Source organism: Dothidotthia symphoricarpi (genome assembly GCF_010015815.1).
Source record: "Dothidotthia symphoricarpi CBS 119687 unplaced genomic scaffold P153scaffold_9, whole genome shotgun sequence".
In the NCBI taxonomy this organism is placed as follows: Eukaryota; Fungi; Ascomycota; class Dothideomycetes; order Pleosporales; family Dothidotthiaceae; genus Dothidotthia; species Dothidotthia symphoricarpi.
Genome location: NW_022985016.1, coordinates 826,315 through 847,671, shown reverse-complemented (window position 1 = coordinate 847,671; position 21,357 = coordinate 826,315). Strand labels below are relative to the sequence as shown.

General features: G+C 41.1%; 5 protein-coding genes across 5 annotated transcripts; 2 read left to right on the top strand and 3 right to left on the bottom strand.

The window, feature by feature from the left end:
* Positions 1 to 1,114: 1,114 nt before the first annotated feature.
* On the bottom strand, positions 1,115 to 1,933 carry P153DRAFT_422710 (exonuclease; the record flags this gene model as incomplete). The annotated part of the gene is made up of 1 exon (XM_033672384.1): positions 1,115 to 1,933. The coding sequence occupies one exon, from the start codon at positions 1,931 to 1,933 to the stop codon at positions 1,115 to 1,117; it is 819 nt and encodes a 272-aa protein (XP_033524354.1).
* A 312-nt stretch (positions 1,934 to 2,245) lies between these two features.
* P153DRAFT_315435 (uncharacterized protein) lies at positions 2,246 to 4,888 on the bottom strand. The gene is made up of 8 exons (XM_033664949.1): positions 4,411 to 4,888; positions 4,169 to 4,359; positions 3,997 to 4,111; positions 3,674 to 3,944; positions 3,179 to 3,620; positions 2,966 to 3,119; positions 2,571 to 2,913; positions 2,246 to 2,515 (listed from the first exon to the last, which is right to left on the bottom strand). The coding sequence occupies exons 1-7, from the start codon at positions 4,646 to 4,648 to the stop codon at positions 2,663 to 2,665; spliced, it is 1,662 nt and encodes a 553-aa protein (XP_033524353.1). The 5' UTR covers positions 4,649 to 4,888; the 3' UTR covers positions 2,246 to 2,515; positions 2,571 to 2,662.
* P153DRAFT_418650 (uncharacterized protein) lies at positions 4,845 to 8,553 on the top strand (the record flags this gene model as incomplete). The annotated part of the gene is made up of 7 exons (XM_033672168.1): positions 4,845 to 5,252; positions 5,397 to 5,864; positions 5,913 to 6,161; positions 6,209 to 6,490; positions 6,544 to 6,643; positions 6,675 to 7,589; positions 7,638 to 8,553. 7 exons carry the CDS (start codon positions 4,845 to 4,847, stop codon positions 8,195 to 8,197), a joined length of 2,982 nt encoding a protein of 993 aa, XP_033524352.1. The 3' UTR covers positions 8,198 to 8,553.
* A 727-nt stretch (positions 8,554 to 9,280) lies between these two features.
* Positions 9,281 to 12,902, bottom strand: P153DRAFT_356631 (uncharacterized protein; the record flags this gene model as incomplete). Its single annotated transcript, XM_033666664.1, has 9 exons — positions 9,281 to 10,023; positions 10,072 to 10,529; positions 10,578 to 10,832; positions 10,883 to 10,991; positions 11,100 to 11,720; positions 11,769 to 12,164; positions 12,215 to 12,407; positions 12,463 to 12,486; positions 12,546 to 12,902. The coding sequence occupies 9 exons, from the start codon at positions 12,900 to 12,902 to the stop codon at positions 9,281 to 9,283; spliced, it is 3,156 nt and encodes a 1,051-aa protein (XP_033524351.1).
* Positions 12,903 to 13,145: 243 nt separating this feature from the next.
* Positions 13,146 to 15,870, top strand: P153DRAFT_227886 (uncharacterized protein). Its single transcript, XM_033662672.1, has 7 exons — positions 13,146 to 13,821; positions 13,873 to 14,429; positions 14,480 to 14,587; positions 14,639 to 14,856; positions 14,905 to 14,935; positions 14,982 to 15,178; positions 15,249 to 15,870. Exons 1-7 carry the CDS (start codon positions 13,264 to 13,266, stop codon positions 15,596 to 15,598), a joined length of 2,019 nt encoding a protein of 672 aa, XP_033524350.1. The 5' UTR covers positions 13,146 to 13,263; the 3' UTR covers positions 15,599 to 15,870.
* Positions 15,871 to 21,357: the final 5,487 nt, after the last annotated feature.

Sequence of the window (21,357 nt, the reverse complement as noted above, 5' to 3'; positions counted from 1 at the left end):
TTGTTGTGTATTGTGCATTGTGAGTTTTGAACCGCAGAGAGGATTATATAGCTGGTGTTGGTCTGCTGTGCTGGAGCTGAGACTAGGGCTAGGAATATAGATTTTAGATAGCTTGGGTAGGTAAGGTTGAACAAAGTCAAGACAAGGTACATGGAGGCAAGGTATGGTAAACAGCAGAAAAAGAAGGGTTTTATTGTTAGTCGTTAATCGTGTACTACGCGTGATGAAGAACTACTAGCTAAGGCTATAGTTAGTATCTCTCTGGGTATTCTGAAGGGGATGGCATGGATATAATCTACAGGTTGGAAGAGGATGGGTAATGTAATGTGTAGTAGAGACATAATGCCAAGTTTTAATTGTGTAGATTAGACGGGAGGTGGTTGGTGTGTGGTAGTATGTGTAGTAGTATCTGTGCGTATGTATTTACATGTAGGCTTTATTAAAGAACTATATCAGTCTTTCCATATCTCGATTTTATACACTATGCTTTGGTTGTAGCTGTAGCTAGTTATTCTTTCTACAAAGTTAAAGGTTTATGTGTACGCATCTTTGTGTTTACTGCGCCTAGCAGAACAGTAGGGGGGATGTAGATGGAGTGCTGTTAGTGTAATAATGTCTTTTGGTTTGGGTTGGTTTGTTCTGTTAGGTTGGGTGTAGTAGTGCGTTTGGGGCGGTGATGATGGTAGGGGGGCTTTTGTGTAGCTTTAGAGGATGGGGGTTGGAGCGGGGGATTGCTGGGGTGGTGGGATAGTAGGTAGGTAGTTACTGGTGGGGGTTAGGATAGTAGGGGGAGGAGAGGAAGGAAGGAAAGAAAGGAAGGGGTTGTATGTATTTAATGGCTTTGACAATATGCATGCCTTTTAGAGGTGGGGTGGCACAGTAGAGGCGAGGTGATGGAACTTGCTATATTAGGGAGTTGTGAGCTGTGAGTTAGAGATTTGTGAGATAGTGGCACACAGATGCGTATTATATCCAACGCTTACCATTTATCTAAACTACCTGAATGACAAATGCATAAAGGCTACCGATCAGCGTATAACTCAATCGACAAACTGCTTCCCCGTATCTCCTCCTCTCCCCTCACACTCACTCACTATACCCACTCTCTATCCTCTCACGCACAAAGCCCACTCCTCACTCCACTTTGCCACCTCCGTTCTGCGACCCGAATCTGCGCCCCACTCCAGCACCCCAACGCCTTATGCCCACCATGCGACACATACCCCACCCCCTGACTCTCCCTAACCCTCTCCGCCCCAGCCTCCCTCACCATAACCCACCAAAACGCACTCATCCTCCCAGAATACGCCCTCCACAGCCCAGGCATATGCACAGCATCCAACACACAGTAGTCCCGAACCGCCGCCCTGAGTGGCCGCTCGTTGAACACCGCATACGAACCCCCGCGCTCAGGAGAAAACAGATTCAACCCCTGCTCCTTGACGTGCCGCGACTGCTGCTGCTCAGCAGCCGACAACGCGACGTCGTGTTCGATGCACTTCGCCAGGCTGGAGAGATGGGTGCGCGAGGGGGTGCGGCGCGTGGCGAGCTCCATGAGCTGCACGTCGTGGATGCATTGCAGGGCGATGTTGTAGTGGGCGAAGAGGGCGTCAGAGTCGTTGCGCACGTCGAAGAAGATTTTGGGTGTTGTGGGGGATTCGAGGAGGGATTTGAGGGTTATGGAGGGTTCGTTGGTAGGGAGGGGGGTTGAGGGTGTGGAGAAGGCGGTTGCGCCGAGGGTGTGGATGTCGATTAGGTAGATTGTGTTTTTGGGCGGGATGTACAGGGTTAGCAGGGAGATGGTGCCGTGGCGGCTTAGTTTTGCGCCTTCGAGGTCGAGGTAGAGACTTGGAGGGGAGGTGGGGAGGTTGGTCAGGCTGGTTAAGAGGGTGGAGAGGGTGGTCGTGCTGGAGATGAAGGTTGTGGTTGTCATTGTGTTGGAAGGTTGGGTTTGTGTGGTTGGATATCAGATGAGGAGCGCGCAGTGTTATATGTGGTAAGGTGAGACATATCGCCCTTTCGAGATGGAATCACAATCAAAGTGTGTGAATACTTGTGTGAAGACGATGATGCTCTGGAACAAACCAAACTTTATGGAAGCAACTCACGGAAGGTGCTCGTCCGACGGACCAGAAACCGAGACAATCAGGGTGTTGCTAAAAGCGCAGGACGTATTTTGGCTTATTGAACTTTGGCTATTTCTCCGTTCACAATACCAAATGTTTTCCATTTTGTCATAAAATAAATCCCCTTATTCGATCCTGTCTACCAAAGTACAGACCTGCTCAGAATTCTCCGGCACTCTCCCTTCATATCCGTTAAACTTGTTGTACAATTCGTGATGGAAACTAATGATACGATATAAAGAAACACATTTCACACAACACAAACCCACTACAGTAACTATATCCCCCAATTTTGAGTAAGTAGCGATCGATAGTAGGGAAGACGATACAACTGCTGTACAAGCAAGCATACTGGTCACATTCCGCGTCGATTGTAACTTGCTCTTGGTCTAGATCAATCCATTAGTTGCTTATCAAGCGTCGACAGGAGAATCCAGTACTCACTGTTTTGCAGTTCTCCAGAGGTGACCTTCTCTTACACACGAAACCATGAAGCGAGCAACTCCAAACAATGGAAGCTGAAAAACGACCTAACATTACGCAGTGCCTGGCTGGAAAGCTGACACCAGACTGAAGTACTGCTGATCGCCCTGAATCACTGTACCGTTCTCGTTGGGTGGCCAGCGCGCGACGAACTTGAGGTCCCGATCAATCACGGTCATCTCGATCAGGAGTGTGACGCTGTAGTGTCGCAAACTACCGTCTCCCTTGGTCGGGACTTTTGCTTTTATCTGGTTCCTCAAGTGAGTGATGTCGAAGTCGACCTTGCCAAGCTCAGTTGTTCGACCTAGAGCTTGATGTTAGTCACGAGTAGGTAGTCCTACAGATAGGTTTGGTACCTTTGTTCTTGACATGACCTCGCTTGTAGTAGTCTTCCGTGCACTCACTGGATGCGAAAAGGTCCTGCGTCGCAATCCATCTGCGCTTTTTTGGGTTGCACATAAAGACAGACTCGTAAGTGACTGTGTGCGTGGATGCAATCTTACCCTGACCCTAGTCGATTGTCAGCTTTCATGGATGAAACAAATGATGCGAGAGTATAGGTTGATTACCTTCTTAATCTTCCAAACAATCGTGTTCATGATGTAGTAGTCTCCCTCCAGTTTGCAGAGCTCCCTCTTTTGGTCGAACACAGCTTTGGGATAGCTGTCGACATCAGTGCAAGGAATATGCTGGTAAATTCCGATACTTTGGCGTGGAACTCGCCTAGGGCCATGGGCTTTGTTCTTTGCTCGCAGTACTGCGCCTTTGGCAACCCCACATGCTCCAGTATTAGTGGGCGCAAAGATTATCGCGACCCTTGTGCCATGGAAACGGTCAAGCTCCTTGAGCCGGAGAGTCAGGTGAGTTTGTAAAGCCGGCGAATCCCCGAATCCGCCTACAAGCACTACCTTGTCGACAGCCATATTCTTCCTCCTGGCGCTCAAGAGTTGGTCTTCCATCAGACGCTTGACACAATCAAGAGATGGCCTAAAGATCTCCATCATGTCCTCGCTGTAAGTTCATCAGCCCATTCAGTCGACATGAAAGCAATATCGATGACTTACAAACTTAGAACCAAGCGTTTGCGCTTCAGTCGAGGATTTTTGTCACTCTCTCGTAGGCGGCTGATACGGAATTCAAATGTCTCTCTAGTATCCGTGATGTCGAACGAGCGCTTGATTTTGTCTTCAAATTGAGGCATAATATCCTCATCAATGATACTGTCAAGCGTGGTTCCTGACTCTTCGTCTACGAGATAAGACTCTGCATCTCGGAGAAACTGGTAGACACAGGCTCGGAATCGTTCGTTAAGGTCTTCAGACCCACACATAGCGCCTAAAACAGATTAGTAGACAATAGTTAACAACAGCATAACTCGTCAACATACCTGTGGGGTCGTTCACCTCGCTTTCCAGTCGCAATGGGTGTGCGTAAGCGATACGATACGTACCGAGATCGGTTGTCCCACCACCGCAGTCTATGAGCACGAATACTTCTCCTTTCTAAGCGATACAGTTAGCTTGATCAAGAGGCTATAGAACTTTGGGACCCCAACAAACCTTGAAGTTGTGAAACCCAAACTGGAGGACGTTTATCGCGCCTGCTTCTTGCTCGGTGACCATGAACAATCTGCTGGCACTCGTACCATCTGATCCAAACTTTGCTAGCAGCATGGCCTCTTGAATACAGCCAACCATAGTAACAACTGCATGAGAGTCCCAACAGACAGGAATAGTGAACGTCAGTTCAACTACAGAGACTTGTTAGAAAGCACTGATGTATCTAAGAACTTGAGACCTACTTGTGCTTCTCTCAGTCAGTTCGTAAATCCACTCGAGTCTGGCCTTGGTGTGTAGTAGAAGCTTGACCAGGAAGTCACGAATGACATCGCTATCTTCCTTGATACTGCCATTGGCCTTGAGCGCCTTCAGACTAGACTTCAGTTTGTCCTTGGACTGTCTCGCATACGTGCTTTTGTCAAGCATCAACTTCATCATTGTAATACGTCCTGTGTTAGGGTAGCAAGCTCGGCTTTCCATCTGAAGCTCGTATCCGTACAGAAGCTGGCTCTCTTCGAGCTGTTCTCTTTTAACATCTTCCGTGGCCTGTGTCCGAATCTTCTCAGGATATGCGAGCGTGGTGGGTACCTGTCTGCCTTGATATGCTGGGCAAGGGTCCTTTGAAAATTCACCAATAGTGAAGATCTCCTCGGGCGCTTGGTTCGTACTGAATGCAATGGATGAGAAGGTTGCACCAAAATCGATGCCTACTATGAAATCAGCAGGCAAAGATTCTGGCTTGAGAGTGGGGTATAAGTGTAGTCGCTGTCCTCTAATGCAGGGCTTTTTCGAAGGGATATCCGAATCAGAGGATGAGAGATCCTGCTCGCGGCCTCTTCGCAGACGGGATGTACTGCCCGATGTTGAGAGAGGGTTAGAGTGTGATTTCTTGGGTGAATTAGCAGCGCGTAAGAAACTAGACATGGCCACTATTGGGGTGATTGATGTGACCAAAGCGAAGTTGCTGAGTGGAGTTGTTCAGAGGGCCAGAACTGAGAGAAGTGGGCGACAGGGCAGCGAGAAGATGAGAACCAGCCACAGCTCACCGCTACTGCAGGTTACCGTCCCGTCGGGTGAGATGAAGGTAATGGACCCACAGAATTGTCTCAGAAGTGGCCGAACAAACAGCAAACAAACAAAACACAGTCACATTTAGGCGCGCAAACGATGAAGGCGATTGCGGTAAATCTTTGTTTGTTACACAGTCTGCAGCACCAACTACCACAAGCTTCGTCCCCAGTCCACCACACACCAGGCTACACGTCAGCTCACGATTCGGCAACCTGTCGTCACGCAAGCACTCAACATGAGAAATGGCGAGGAATGGTCAGTCGAAGAAACCGCATGCCTCCTCACTCATCTGGACTATTGCATAGAGCACGATGAGAAGTACACAGACACAATTCAAGAAAGACTGCAGGAGGTCTCTGGAAAAGAAAAAAGGACTTTGAGCAGTATCAGAACCAGACTAAAACGGGTTGCGAAGAAATATTGCCAGCGGAAGGAGGTCAACATTCCTGCGCTCTACGATACTGGCACAAAGTACCTCGACTTGAACAAGCTTCCCGAAAGCCTGGTGGCAGATATACAGCGGCAGCGCATGTCGTGGGCGGTAGATGACTCGACCGAGAATAAGTCACTCACATTCAACTCCACTCCAGGCATCTTCCAAAGCTCTCAAGATGTAGGGATGGAAGTAAGCAGCCAGAGAAATGTCTTGTGAATAATGCTAACCTCGAAATAGAACTTCCGGAACTTCCAGAACGATGAAGACCAGGAATCAGAGGTGGATCGAGCCATAGCTGAATCGATTGCGGCTGATGCGACTACAGAGAACGACCCAGTTGATAGAGGTTCTGTACCCAGCGATGGAGACCGTGATACTATCCTCGTTCGTCGACCTCCCAAAGAGCCGAAGTCCGATTTCAGTCCTGTCCTGGAGGGAGTGGAGGCACACAACCCCACCACAGCCGTTGAGGCTACGAAGTCGAACGTGAGTGGCCTAACTTGGGCATGGTCAGTAATGCTAATATCTCGCAGAATCTTCTGGACAACAAGAGATGCGAAGACCCAGATGAACATGTCCAACTTTATGAGATCGTGACCGCATTAACACCGTCCGACACTACCATGGATGATGATCTAGTCGATGCAGATTGTGAAATCAACCCCCAAAATAATACTGTTGCAGCTTCAAGAGAAAGTAACGATACGATTCTAGCTAGTCCAGCTCGTCCAGCTCGTCCAGTTCGTTCAACTCGTTCAGTTCCATCCCAGCTCGTGCCTGCCTCTATCCCTGCCAATGAACAAAAGGGGCGCACGGTAAGTAGATTCTTCTGGATGCATGCGACGACTGACTAACACTAGCTGCCCAGTGCGATATGTGCAAGATAAAGAAAATTGCTTGCGAGGGAGGCAAGCCGTGTTTACATTGCAAAGCGAAAAAGACTGGTACCAATCCTACGATGTGGAGGCGTGAGCACAATTGAGTACTAACTCCACCCAGGTTGCGCCGTGTCAAGACCGTTCCACCAAGAGAAGGACAGAGGCCAGTCCTCAAAAAAGCGTTCGCTACCCATCACATTGCCAGAAGACAGTTCGACGGCAGGCCCAGCCAAGAGGCTAAACTTGTACCAGAATGCCCAGCAACGTAATCAAATCTCAAGAACCACTCAACAAGAGGATGAAGACACACACTATCTACCCGTAGATCTGGAGACAAGACCCAAGAAGCTACACAAAGTCTCGCATCAAACCTACCATGTGGAGAGTGCTCAAGCTACAGCACAGGTGGAACAAGCTATAGCACCCATGGGAGAGGAGTATACCAAATCTCAAACTAAGACGAACATACTGTGGGATCTTATGCCCAATCTGATCCAACAAATCGTCACTTCTGGGAAGATACTGGTGCCAGAACTTCGGCAGACGCTAAATAGCATTCACTATACATTCGGGAGTGAGCTAGATGAGCCAAGCGCAATGAGAACGCTTGTTCAGGACCATTTAGCGCTCGATCAGGAAAAGGCAAGTTATCTTGAGAAGTTACGTGGCGTGGTCGGTGTCGAGCAACACGACGGACAGAGCTTTCCGCGGGCTCCAGAACGAAAGACCGTGGACCAGGGATGGAAAGATACACGGAATGGTATTAGAGATGTCGTTGGTCATGAACTTGGTGCCCTGACTGAATTTGAGAGAGGCTTTCTTGTAGCCAAGGTCGATGAACTACTTAACGGTCGTCATGCTGATCAGGAGCTCGAAGAGTGGTTAGAGGGGTTTATTGCGCAGCTCGGGCAGTTAAAAGGGGCCCAGACGTTGATGAGCGCGTTGTTTTGTCGATTGGTCTTTGCAACACCAGACCCAATGTTCAACGAGGTGGACCCTATCTCGATGGAGATTTACAAGATGACTGCCTTGACGGGTACGTCAGAATTTCTTCACAAGGCTGCTTCCACTAACAGAAATACAGAAGGATTGATGAGGGTGAAACATCTCAACATGATCGGTACCAAATTGTGGTTCGCAAGCGTCGAATTCGCCAGTGGTGCCGGATTACGACGAGCCACGATGATAGCTACACGCTTCGGGCAGATGGCTCAAGCAACGGCGCCTCACAAGACACCCATGTTCGAGTATTTCGATGGCATTGCATGGGCAAGGAAAGCCATCGAATTGAAGCAAAGCTTGCTGATCAGTCCCATGGACTACCGAATCCACTTCTGCTTCCCCGGAACCAAATTTGATCCCTCTTGGATGCAGGCTGAAGACGACGAAGGAGACATCATCAAGGGTCCAATCTCCGAGGGAACACGAGTGGCAATGTGCCTCTTCCCAGCGATTGCACAGCAGGCAGCTGCACCCTTTGTGAAGGATGCAGATGTGACTGACGCACTGGTCAGTCGCAAGAGGTTCTTCCCAACGCACAAAGAGAAAATGGAGTTGAATCCGGCGAATGTTCTCTCGAAAGCAGTTGTTCTGTTGGAGATCGAAGAGTCTCTTGCTGAGCACACGAGGAACGGGGGCAAATGAAGCACGATGGAACATGTATGGGCAAACGGGAAATCGCCAGAATGAACTTCCATTTCCTGGCACTGTCCCTTGGCTAGAAAGGAGTAGAAAAAAGATCAATGGTACTTTGAGCCAGTGCTCAGAGAAGCTCAAATAAACAGAAAATATGTAATCAATGCTCTCTTTAAGATAAAGTGAGCGTGAGATCCTGAGTGTCGGACAGCCGACACCACTGGAACTGCTGTCCTCTTCAAAGAGACGCATACTAGGGGCAATGGAAACAGGTTGTTGTTTAATGCATGCCGTCGGGTAGCCGAAAATTTTCACTGACTCCGTAATAGCTCATAGCGCTTTAACTTTCTGAATACAGTGAAGGATACGGTACAGCTGAGGACTCCGCCTCTAAGACAGAACTCCTAATCAATCCTAAGCTAGCTATAAACCAAAGGAAACCTCTATTTTACATCATGAATATCAGTCAAATGCAAGTTTAATATTTACTACTTCCAATTAGCCAAACTATCAGCCAGCATCTGGCCGACCTGAAACATTCAGGTGCTTGGTTGGCAATCAGGATATGTCCTTCATCTGGCTGGACCCTGACTTTGAACCAAGGTCGTTGAGGGGCCCAGATTGGTAAATCGACGAAGTTTTTGAACAGCATCTCGAGTCGGCTTTTAAGATTCATTGCTCGTTTCTTTGCTCCAAGTTGAAATACAGACTGATCTGAAAGAAGCGTTGGTCGTTCGCAATGTACCAAGAGACCGGTGCTGCGAATGTAGATGGTTATTCAAATACTGTTATTGTTCCTCTTGGCTTGCATGCCGGGTTCGGAATGTCTTAAGGTATCTGCAGTATAACCTATTACCACATTACGGTCATCTGCTGCTGCTAACGAAGTAGGTTCGCACGCTGTTGCAGAAGCAGTTGTTGCTCCTGGTTTTGAATGGTGAGGTCAAGCTGTATCATTTGCTGCATATGTATCTGGGTAATGTTTCCACCTAAAGTCTTCCCAAGTTATATCTTGCGTTGCCAGAGCTCACTGATATTCGTGTTGGCCACGTTTAGACCCTGCTGATTTGACATCCTGTTTTGTGGCACACCTTACGGAGACATGCTAGCCCTAGGCTGCTGCTGCTGCTGCTTCTGTTGTAGCTTTTCTTGCTGTAGTGTTGCTAGCTGCTGGAACCCCTGCCGCACTTGTAGCCTTATCTGCTGCTGGTACTTCCGCTGCTGTACTTGCTGAATAGATTGTGCAGTATTCGGCATCGCTAATCGTTGCAAGGCTAGTTCGTCTGCTCCTAGTGGTAACGATGTCGTTTGTGAGTGTTGGAAGGCATCTAGTAAAAGGGCGGAGGAGTGTGTTGGCTTGATAAAGGCGTTCAAATCACCCTCAACACTGTACTGAATAGGAAGTAGATCAGTAGGCGTTAACTTTGCAGTGAAGCTACCAGGTGCGGTAGCTTTTTGGTTGACAGTTGATATTTGCTTAGATCGTATAGACCTTGGAATATTTGGAGTTGCACTGTGAAATTTCCGAACGTGTCCTTTCAGGCTTTGCATGGACCCAAAGCTGAGCTTGTATTTACATCCAGGGTAAGTGCACACTATTGCTGGGGCGTGAGTTCTTTCGTGTTGGATGCGTGCGTCGTTGGTAGCAAAGCCTGGTAAGATACTTGAACAACCAGGATACCTGCAAACATATGCAAGATGTTCGTGAAGAGTTTTGAAATGTATTAGCTGTGCTGGGGTGACTCCTGGAAATGATACGCAGGTAAGTAGTGCAACAACCATCTTCTCGTACTGTATTTGTACTGCATTGAAGGGCGTTGGGTCTGGTGGCGTTGCTGAAATCTTTTAGTCATAAGCGGCTTCAAGGAACATTGTGTACTTACGGATCGGCGCAGTCGCATGGAAATACAGGTTCCTGTGGTGCCGATGTTGAACAAGGTGACTTAGCATCTCAAAAACAGGCTTGTTGTGTCTGAGGTGCTCGAGGCGGGGTTCGATTGCAATGGACAAGTTGGTATCTTCGGAACCGGAGCAGGTAGTTCTGCATACACCTATCGTTTGATGCAGTCGAACTGACTCCACGAGACGAGCCAGGTATCGTTCAAACTGCGAATCTTGGCCCAAAGATAGATTTGATGCAAAAGCCAGCAAATGATCCAACCAATTATCATGTACATACGGCTGTAGGGTGTGGAGGGTGTTACCGACATCGGCTGTTCGCGTTCCTTCTGAAGTGCGTGTGTCAATGAGATTCAGGCTGAAGTCTAGGTAATTTAGACAAGTCATTGCGGCGCAACGCTCAGCTTCGAACAGGGTTTGGGAAGAATTGTTTATAAGATATCTAAATAATAGTTAGCAAGTATACTTTATGTGTATCGATCAATCTTACTCCTGGATAGTGAAGTGCACAAAAGTGACTGTTCGATCGTCATGTATTTGGATCAAAGGCTTGCATAGGTCCAAGACAGTTGTAGGAAGCTTTGATCTTTGTGTCATTTTCATGTTACCAGCAAAGACAATAGCGTCTTGAAGTTCCGTCTGGCGCAACGGTCGTCGAGAACAAACCAACCAGTTCAGTATGATCATAGCTCTCTCCCGAGATGAATCATTCAAGGCCTGGATTCGGGCCACGATTCGAGAGTAACTAAAGTCAGTTAGACTATATCTCGGAGTCTGAACACAATGTTGACTCACAACTCGTTGAGGGTGACGGGCATGTTCATAACAGCGGCTTCAAGATCGTCGAGATTGTATGCATCTTCTTCCAAATGGGCCAGTATCAATCGCACCCAGAGGAACATGCCTATCAAAAGTCAGCTCTTAGGGTTGGTGACTTATCGGCAGGTGTAAAGTAGATTCCAGGAACACACACGTAACAGCACCCGAGTACTGTTTTCGAGACATGACGAACCTTGAGCTTTCAGGACAATCTTTTCCTCAACCTCGAGAAGGATACTATCAATTTCCTGGAACTCTTCAAATCTTTCTCGTATCTCTTGTAACCGTTGATTCGTAAAACGTCGGATAGCGGATGTCATAGCATCCACCTCATCATCAAGTGAAATCGTAGGCTTCTTGGACAGCTTCCCCACAATTTGCTTGATGTCCCGACTGACGATGAGAAGTTTCAGCGGTAAGTTGCCACCCGCTAGAGTTTCCAGTTGCAAGACATCCTGAAGCACATCCCTCACTAACGTAAGGTCGGACGGATTCCCATGTGTGTCGTAGCGCACGCACTCGTCAATACCATCGATCAGGATCCGTGGCATCTTGAGCTGAGGAATCAGGTTCATGATGATTTCTTTGAGATTGCTAATAGAAGCTGGTCGAGCTTCTGCAACGAATTCCTCATGCACATATACCGAGAGGTCGGTATTTCGGCGAAGTATTTGTGCAATGAGAGTGGCAAGTATAAAGATAGTAGGGTCCGGATGAACGCAGCTTATTCTGTAACTGTAGAAGCAGAACAAGACCGTTGACTGTCCATCGGAAAGCAGAAATTGCGCGATTTTTGCACAAAGCATACTCTTCCCTAGAGTCATCGTTAGGACTGTTAAAAAAGCAGGCTATTGTAACTCACCAGAGCCAGGTTTGCCTTTCAACCAAAGAACCGATTGACCCCTTCTATTTTGCAGCCACCCTTTCATTGCTTTATTCTTGATCAGCCAGTCGGTTGTGCCTGGGCAACATTCACGGATAAGCTTGTCAAGAGTGTTCTCCTGGTAGGATTGCCCGCAATATGGAATCTTGTCAACACCCAACCAGTCGAGCGTTGCCACGAGCTGAGTCACTGCTCGTTCTTTCTCCTCTTTTTCTGCTACCGCAGTGGCTTCTCTTCTCCACTTCATCGTTTCAGAGATCAAGTGAGCGTTGACCTCACGATCGACTAGGTCGATATGTGTCCGGAGGTTGGCCAGGATACACTTGAACCTTTTGTCGAATTGGCCCCATGAGGATCTGAAAAAGCACTTCCATCCTTAGCTTGTCAGTATAAGTCCGCAAATCAGGTGTTCGTCAAAGTTGTACCACTTCTTCGGAAGAACTCGTAAGCTTTCCGATGGAATTCGATGATGTCACTGTAGACAACGGCGAGGACTTGCTGAAAGTCAGAGTTGTTTTGAAAAGCGCTATTCAGGCGGTCGAAACGAGGTAGACTATCTGCAATTTGGGCATATGCCGCCATGAGTTTCTCAAAAGCGCTGATATGATCTGTTGCTAGCTGAAGCCAATGTCAGTCGTTTGTAACACGCGACACGAAACAGAACAGAGCTCACTTTCATCATCAACTTTATGGGTGTCTGTACAACGAACGTCTGTTAGTGTGGTTTCTCAAAATGTTTTTCGTTGTTGTACCCACCCATATCCAGGCAAGGTACGGCGTGCCATTGCAAAGCACTTCTACGACCGCCGCGTATGCCTCTAGTCCATTGAGGAGAGGCTCCAGACGTTGCATATTCCGAAGACACTGTCGCGCTGCGAGCAGTTGCTCAATCTCCCTAGCTGCTTTCCGGACATCGCGCAACGTAGTATCGTTGAATTCACGCTGATCACTAGGTGATAGCTTTTGGACGGTTTGTTGAAATTTGTCAAAACTTTCCTGGAAGATCTTGCGTGCTTGAGGCGTGAGAGTTGAAATTGGAGACGTCGCGGTTGTGTGACGGGGCGGCGTTGATGTGCTGACGTGGGGCACTAAGCCTGATGTTTGCGCCGCCATCTCGCGTGCTTTATCGACAGGAGATCCAACTCACAAGCAGTTGACCGTTGAGGACGAGTTGTTCAGGACCTCGACAGCATGCGAGTTAATGAGGTTGTGTTCAAACACGCTTCAGCTCGGCATGTGGGCAAAATTGAGGCGGAGCACACAGACGAGGCAGAAATGCACGTCGAACCAACCATACATGGGCGCAGCTGATGTCTCATGTCATCAGCCACGCATGACGCTCAGCCTTCCGCTGCAACACAATGTTTTCTCTGGAAAGGCATCTAGCGTTTTAGTTCAGTGAATTAGGTTCTGGAGAACTTCAGACAAGAGGAATCAATTGCTTGAAGACCAACAATCACGCCGATACATTAACATGGACCATCGCAGACCGCCGCTACCAACTTACGACCGTGAGAATGTCACGAATGGCCACTACGCTGGTTCTGAGGAACCATCCACTAAACGGCGGCGGATTACACCAGAGCCTCGAACGGCAACAGCCACAAAAACGGAGTTGCACTGTCGTTCGTTCAATCTCGAAACTCTAGGAAAACTGGGGACTGCTTGCACTTCTTCGATAATCGACAATCCTCAGCCACATGCTACATACCTTAGTGTGTCACAACCGCAGATGTATGACGTCTCACTCCAGACTGAAGGCTCATCTGGTTGTCTGTACGAAACAGAACAGACAACCAAGAGCTGGTATAGGTACCCCGATACGGTTCCAGAATCGTCTTTCGCCAGCGAGTCTTATGCGTACTCTTTCCATTCCGATAATGAGCGACCAACCATACCCTGGGGATCTCTACAAGAATCGCGCATCGATACCTTGCAAGGTTCGTCGTACTCAGGACCTCCTCAAGGCCTGTCCACGAATGATGCGTCTCATGTGGATGCCTTGCCAATCAGCCAGATTTGTTTTGGCATGGTAGGTGCCTTTTGAAGGTCAACATATGGCGACATACTGATCCTATGATAGATCATAGATCTCGAGGCCACGTTTGACAGTCACCCGCTATCCAATCTGAGAAAAGAGTTGACTGCAGGATTCTCTCCACCATGCGGCTTGACCATTATTAACACTTTTCATCAAGGCACGCTGAATGAACGAAGTGCGAGCATACTACAAGCGCTATCCGACGATCCTTTGGTTGACATTCAGATTGTTATCAGGCCAACGGCAAGTACGAACACGAAACGGAAAGAACACACTCGGTATCTACAACACGTCAGAGTATCCGTTTCTGTCATCATATACGGGGCAGAGTCGATTCTCGATGAGATAGGAACCTTCTGCCAACAAGCCGACTTGTACTTGCAAGATCCTATAGGAGCAGATCGCAATGTTCGGTACAGAAATCCTCATCGTCTCTTTTCAGCCGAAGACAAAATTCATATGACATTCGACTTGCGCAACCCTGACTCCAACATGACTGTCAGTCACATACACAATTCGGATTTTCTGGACACCCTTGTCAGTTCACAGCCGTTACAGGAACTTGGAACGCCATCCAACATGAGGACACCGCTGTTACCGTATGTCGCATCCGCTTGGCTGAAACGTTGTTCTGATTTCATCCGTTTAGACATCAGCGACAGGCTCTATATTTTATGAGAAAGAGAGAATGTGGTTGGGCGTTCGAACAATCTTCACATGATGTCTGGACACTAGCGAAGGAATCGCCACAATCGATGTGAGTGTCGTATTTTTCTGATGTTGACGAAACACCAGCTAAGCGAATCAGTTACCGTAATAACATCAACGAGACGTGGCAATGTTATAAACCCATTCAATTCAGAGGAGGCATCCTGGCCGACTCGATGGGGTTGGGAAAGTCGTGCAGTATGATAGCTCTGATTGCGGCTGATCTTGAGGATAATATGCTGGGGACAGTTCCCAACGATCACTGGGCCAGGGGAACCGAGGATGTCTCCGCCACATTACTCATAGTTCCTCCTAATCGTACGTGGTTCCACAGGAACAAACAGAGCATACATTGACTATTTACAGTTCTGGAAACGTGGGAAGAGCAGTTTCGAAGGTAAGGGCCCGCTTAATTACCGTTCAAATATCTTATTGTCATACAGACATCTGGCTTCGTCGAACTCGTTGAAGATTCGTCGACACCATTCCATAAGACGCATCTCGAATCTTGATGAACTCCGGGAATACGATGTTATAATCACAACATATCAAATGGTCGAGGCTGAATGGAAAAAATGTAAAAGCTCAGAGAAATCGCCTCTGTTTACAGCATATTGGCGTCGAATAATTCTGGACGAAGGTGAGTGTCCTATGAGTGGTTTTGAGACAGTGTTCCTTCCATTAGATCTGATCGATATTAACTGAAACAGCACATTATGTGAGCGACAATTCAAGTAGCACTTCGAAGGCTATTTGCGCACTTGAGGCAAACGCCCGCTGGGCAGTGACTGGAACTCCACTGCAGAATCGGCTCGGCGACATAGCCACAATATGCCAGTTTCTTCGTGTGTATCCGTACGGTGATCCCGCTGCTTTCGAGAAAGACATGATCGTGCCATGGAAAACCGGGCATAACGACATTGCCATCACTAGGCTGAGAAGACTGCTTCAGTGCATCCTCCTGCGACGGACGAAGGGTGTAGTTGTCTTGCCGTCAAGAACCGATCTAAAATTTACGCTGAAACTAAGCGGCGAGGAGCAATGCCACTACAACGGATAGTCTCTGGTACGCTGGTAAATGGGTCGGGGTTGGGTAGGGGTTGGGTCTTACATAAGTATAACCTAACCCCTACCTAACCCTAACCTAACGCACAGTCTACCTTAACCTAACTTTAACCTAATATTTTAACGCTAGTATTAGGTTAGAGTTAGGTTAAGGTTATATAGACCTTAAGTAGGAGTTAGGTTATATTATATCTACTCTAAAATATTTCTAGTAATTAGAATTTTATATTATATAGGTAAGTATTTTAGTAAGTATTAGATTAGGAATAGCAGTTATTATAGTTATTTATTATAGCTTATAGAAGGTTTTATTTAAACTATAAATTTAAGTATTCTTATATAGAGAAAGCTAATTATATAAACCTATTTATTTACCTAAAATTTTATTATACTAAACCTACTATAGTAATATCTTACTAGTACTAAGTCTTTCTGCTAAATAGTAACTTATTTAGTATAAATAGTATTAATATTATAGTCTTTTATAGTAAGTATAGTACTAGTAGTAGTAGAAAGAAATTAACTATACTTTTAAAATAACTAATAAGGAATAACTTAGTTACTTCTTAAAAGGCTTTAAGTATAGTTTTCTAATAGTATATACTTATACTCTTTAGTAAGGCTTTAGTAATCTTATAAATAAGGTAAGAAAATAGTAACTTATAAATAAGAAGCTTAGTAGACTTCTAATACTTCTTAATATCTCTTAAGGCTATAGCTAAGTATTATTAGTATCTATTTATAATTAAAGAATATAATAATATACTACTTTACTTAAATTAGTACTTCTTCTTTACTAGTATCTACTTTCTACTAGTTATTTTCTTTATAGTAGTTTTTTATATAGCTTTAGTAGCTAAATTTTTTTTTAGTTACTTAGTAGTAGTAGTATTTAGCTTAGGTTTTCTTATTCTAGCTATTATAGTAGAGTAAACTTTAGATAATATAATTAAAGTATATAATAATTAAGTATTATTAGAAGTATAATAATAGTAGGATAAGCTTATTAAAGTTTTAAGAATAATAAGTAGTAAAAGTAAATAAAAATTTACTATTTATACTAAGTAGGTAATATATATATATAGGCTACTTATACTCTCTTACTTTAAGTTTTCTATCTAAAACCTACTACTTACTTTAACTTAATAACTATACTTATACTACATTATTACAGACGTTAATTATATAATATATAATAGATACTATTAAAGAAGAGCCTAATAATATTATAAAGAGCTTACTACTAGCTCTAGAAAATAACTCTTTAATAGGTTTTAAGTATTAGAAGTAGTTTAATCTAACTAAGGTATTAAATATATTTATTTATTATAGTAAATACTTACTTATATAGGAGTTTAATTATAAGAAGTATAAAGTCTAAAATATTCTTACGTAATATAGTTAAGCTAGTACTTAAAAAGGTTACCTAATAAATTTTAGAAAACTATTTATAGGTAATCTTAGTAATAGTAATTATACTATTACTTAGAGAAACTAAACTACTTTACTTAGTAAAGAAAAGAAAGCACTTCTTACTACTAAAGCTATAGATTATACTATAAAGTATTAGCTTAACTAGTAACTTAAAAAAATAGATTAATATATAGCTATAAGTAAAAATAAGTAGGTAAAGTATTTTAAAGAAAAACTTAAGAAGCTAGTATAAGATTACTTTAATAATTAGAAAAGTAGTAAGTTAATATAGTTATTTATTATATAATCTTACTAATAAACTCTAGCTAAGTAGTTAGAGGCTAAGCTTAATAGAGTCTATAAGAAATAGAAAGATCTATACTAGAAAGTTAATATATACTAATATTAATAAGTTTTATAAAAAGTTACTTAAGTAGGCTAGAGTAGTATAAGTACTAAACCTTAATTTTATACCTAACTATACCTATTTAGTACTAGTAGTGCCTTTAAATAGATTTTATATAATACTTATAAAGAAGAATTAGTAAAGTTAAATAGCTAATCTTTTAAAAGTAAGAGTATAAAAGAAGAGTAGTAAGCCTTTATTACTAGGCTTATAGTAAAAGAATTAGTAATAGTAACTAGTAAAAATTAGTTATAAGTTTAATATATACCTTTATTATATTTATATACTAATAGTAATAGGTAACTTAAACCTACGCCTATTTATAAACTTTTAGGTATAAATATCTCTACTTTATACAGTAATCTCCTATATATTTAAGGGAATAATAGTAATAAGTATAAAGAAGAAGTTAATATTAATTTAGAAATTAATAAATACTATAACTAAAGTAAAAATAAGTATAAGAGCGTTAATAAGTATAATAATAAGACTAATTTTAAAGGCTTTATAGATTTTAAAGGCTTTTTAGATAATAATACTAAAGTTAAAAGCTTAGGTTAGATAGTAGTAATATTAGCTAATAGTTATATATAATAATATAACTTAAAACCTATAATATTCTTTAAATAGTAACTTAGATAAAATAACCTAATAGTAAAGTAGATATAAAGCACTAGCTATAAGGTATTTAACTTAGTATTTTACTAACTTTTAATAATTAGTTTAACTTTCTTAGTATATATTATTATTAGAGTAAAGACTTAGAGTTTTATAGTTAAAGTAAGGATTATATATAATAGTAAGATTACTATAAGTTTATTTTAGTTTTTATTATAGCTTTCTATTACAGTTCTCTCTTACTATATTAATTAATACTACTAGATATATAATTAACCTATTACCTAAGCCTATTTAAGAAGTCTAATAATTTTATAAGCTACTACCTAGCCTTTATATATTAAGGTTAACTACTTCCTAAATTATTAAAGGTAGAGAAAAATTAAACCTAGAACTTATTAAATACCTACCTATAGTAATAGAGCAGAATAATAATAATAAAAATATACTTTTAACCTAAAATAAGTAGTAGAGTAGGACTAAATAGGCTATTAACTCTATAACTAGTTATCTATATTAGAACTCTGCTATATACTATAGTTAAGTATAGCTATATTTTAGTAAGGCTGTAGACTCTATAAAGAGTTATCTATATATATACTACTTTAACTATAACTTTGCACTTTAATACCTATTAGCTAAAAAGACTATTTAAATAAAATACTTACTTAACTATCTAAACTTAAAGAGCTGTAAGTTTACTATTATTTCTATATACTTATACTTATTAATACTTCTTAACTAGTCTACTCTACTTAGTAAGAAAAGAACTTATAATTCTCTTTCTTTATATTCTACTTTAGACTTTAAGAAAGAGCTTATATAGCTAGTTATTAATAGTAATTTATCCTTCTAAATAATTAAATAGCTATTATTTAATTACTTTATTTAATTCCTATAACTAGAGGCTATAATAATTAGCTGTTATAAATTCTAGCGTAACTTCTATAATTAATACTGTAAAGCAAGAATATCTATTCTCTCTAATCTTAGTATAATAACTAAAATCTTAATTATATTAAATAGGTAGTCTATAAGTAATTACTTTAGTTTTCTAGCTATTAAAAAGTACTATATTAATACTAATTAGAAACTTTAAAAGAAGCTACTAGATTTTATTCTAATACGTAGTAGGTATACTAGTATTTCTATAGTAGAAGAGGTAGGTAAAGTGCTTTCTAAAACTAGTACTAAGTATAGGCTTCTTACTATTACCTATAATAATACTAGTAATAATACTATGCTTACTTAAGTAGTTAAAGTAAACTTATAAAATAATAAAATTACCTAGAGCTTATAAGAAAATACTATTTTATACCTTACTTACATTATTAACCTTATTATCTAGGATATTATCTAGTATCTAAAACTAGCTACTTCTACTAAGGTTATTAATACTCTATAAAGACGCTATATCTAAGATATTAAAGCGTAGATATTAGTTCTAAACTTACTTTATAAGAAATATACCCTTTTATTATATATATTAATTATATACTAATTAACTACTAGCTTAGAGCTATTTATATTATAATTAATATCTTACTATAGTATTATAAGTACTTTATATTAATACAGCTATACCTTTTAGTAAAAGATTAGCTATCTATTATTTATAACGTAAAGATAAGATAGAATTCTACCTATAATATATATAAGTATATAATTAAGCTATAGAGATATATTAATAAATAGCTAAGGTAAGAAATTATCCTTAAGGCTAGTATAGATGCTTATACTAGTAGTATTTTAGCTAAAAATAATATTAGTAAGGTAGACTTTTATAATCTAAAACGCCTTTAACTATCTTCTATTAAGTAGTATTACTTTAAGCTAATAATAGAGATACTTAAGTAATTTAAAGACGTAACTAGCTTCTTAAGCAAGAACTAGAAGCTATAGATCTAGTATATATAGCTTATATATAATTAACTATTTAACTTTTTAGACTAGATAATAGAAGACCTTAATAAGGATATTATAAATTAAAAGAATACTAATTAGCTAGTTATAGTATAAGCTATAGCTAGAAGAGGTTAGGTAAAATTAAGTAAGTACTACTTAAAAACTAATATAAAGTATAGGTTCTTATTTAACTGTATAATAATCCTTAACTTAACTTAGAAACTTATAATATATAAGGTCTATTTATTATAGTTACTTATTATAGCTATATACTAACTAAGTGCGTAAGATAAATTGTAAGATTCTTAGGATAAATATATATATTATATATAATTTCTTAATTACCTTAGCTACTATAACTAAGAGAAGTAAAGTAAATCTATACTAGGCTTAACCCTTTATCTATAAAAATAATAAGGTAGTAAATAGTTTTAAAAGCCTTCTACCTCTTTATTATAACTAAGTAGTTTTTCTGCCTTAAGTTAGAGTTTCTAAACTTAAGAAGCTAATAATTCTAATAGCTAAACTATTTAAGAAAAAGAAGCCTACCTTAGTACTATGTATATAATAGGTAATAGCTTCTTTAATGTTTTAGAGTAGTAGAAGGCTAATAAAGGTATATATTCTTAACTAGCCTAGGTTATAAAGAATATATTAGTAATACTAATTACCTAAGTTAGTATTAAGCGCGTTTTTAATATTACTAAAGATATAATTAGTAATTAAAGGTATTACTTATTTAGTTAAATAATTTAGTAAATTATAATTCTTAAGGATTTAATTTCTTAAGAAGTAGACTAGCTAATAAACCTTTTAGATAGAAATATAGGCGTATATAAGGCTTCTTATAATAAGGCTAATAATCTATTAGATCTTCTAGCTTTAGTAGAGTAGATAGGTAACCTATATAAAGTTATTATTAAAGAGGAGAATATTAAATAAGAGAAGGATATAGAGAGCTTATTAATATATCTAGTACGTAAGCGTGTCTACTCTACCTATTACTATAATTAATAGTTATAATTAAATAGTTTAAATAATATTTTTATATTTTCTATATAATACTAACTTATATTATTCTTATAGTATATATATATCTTTATATAATATATATATATATTTTTATAGGCAGCCTACGTAGGTACCTCCTACTTAACTCTAACCTAAGCTTTAACTACTTCTACCTAACTCTAACTCTAAGCTTTAACTACCTCTACCTAACTCTAACCTAAAGCTTTAACTACTTCTACCTAACTATAACCCTAAGCTTAGACTACTCTAACCTAACTCTAACCTAGAGTCTATACAACTCTAACTTAACCCTAACTTATTATTAAGTACTCTAAACCTATTTACTAGCGTAGTCTCTAGACAGTATAATTAAAAAGTACGGTTTAGATAGGCTTCTATTT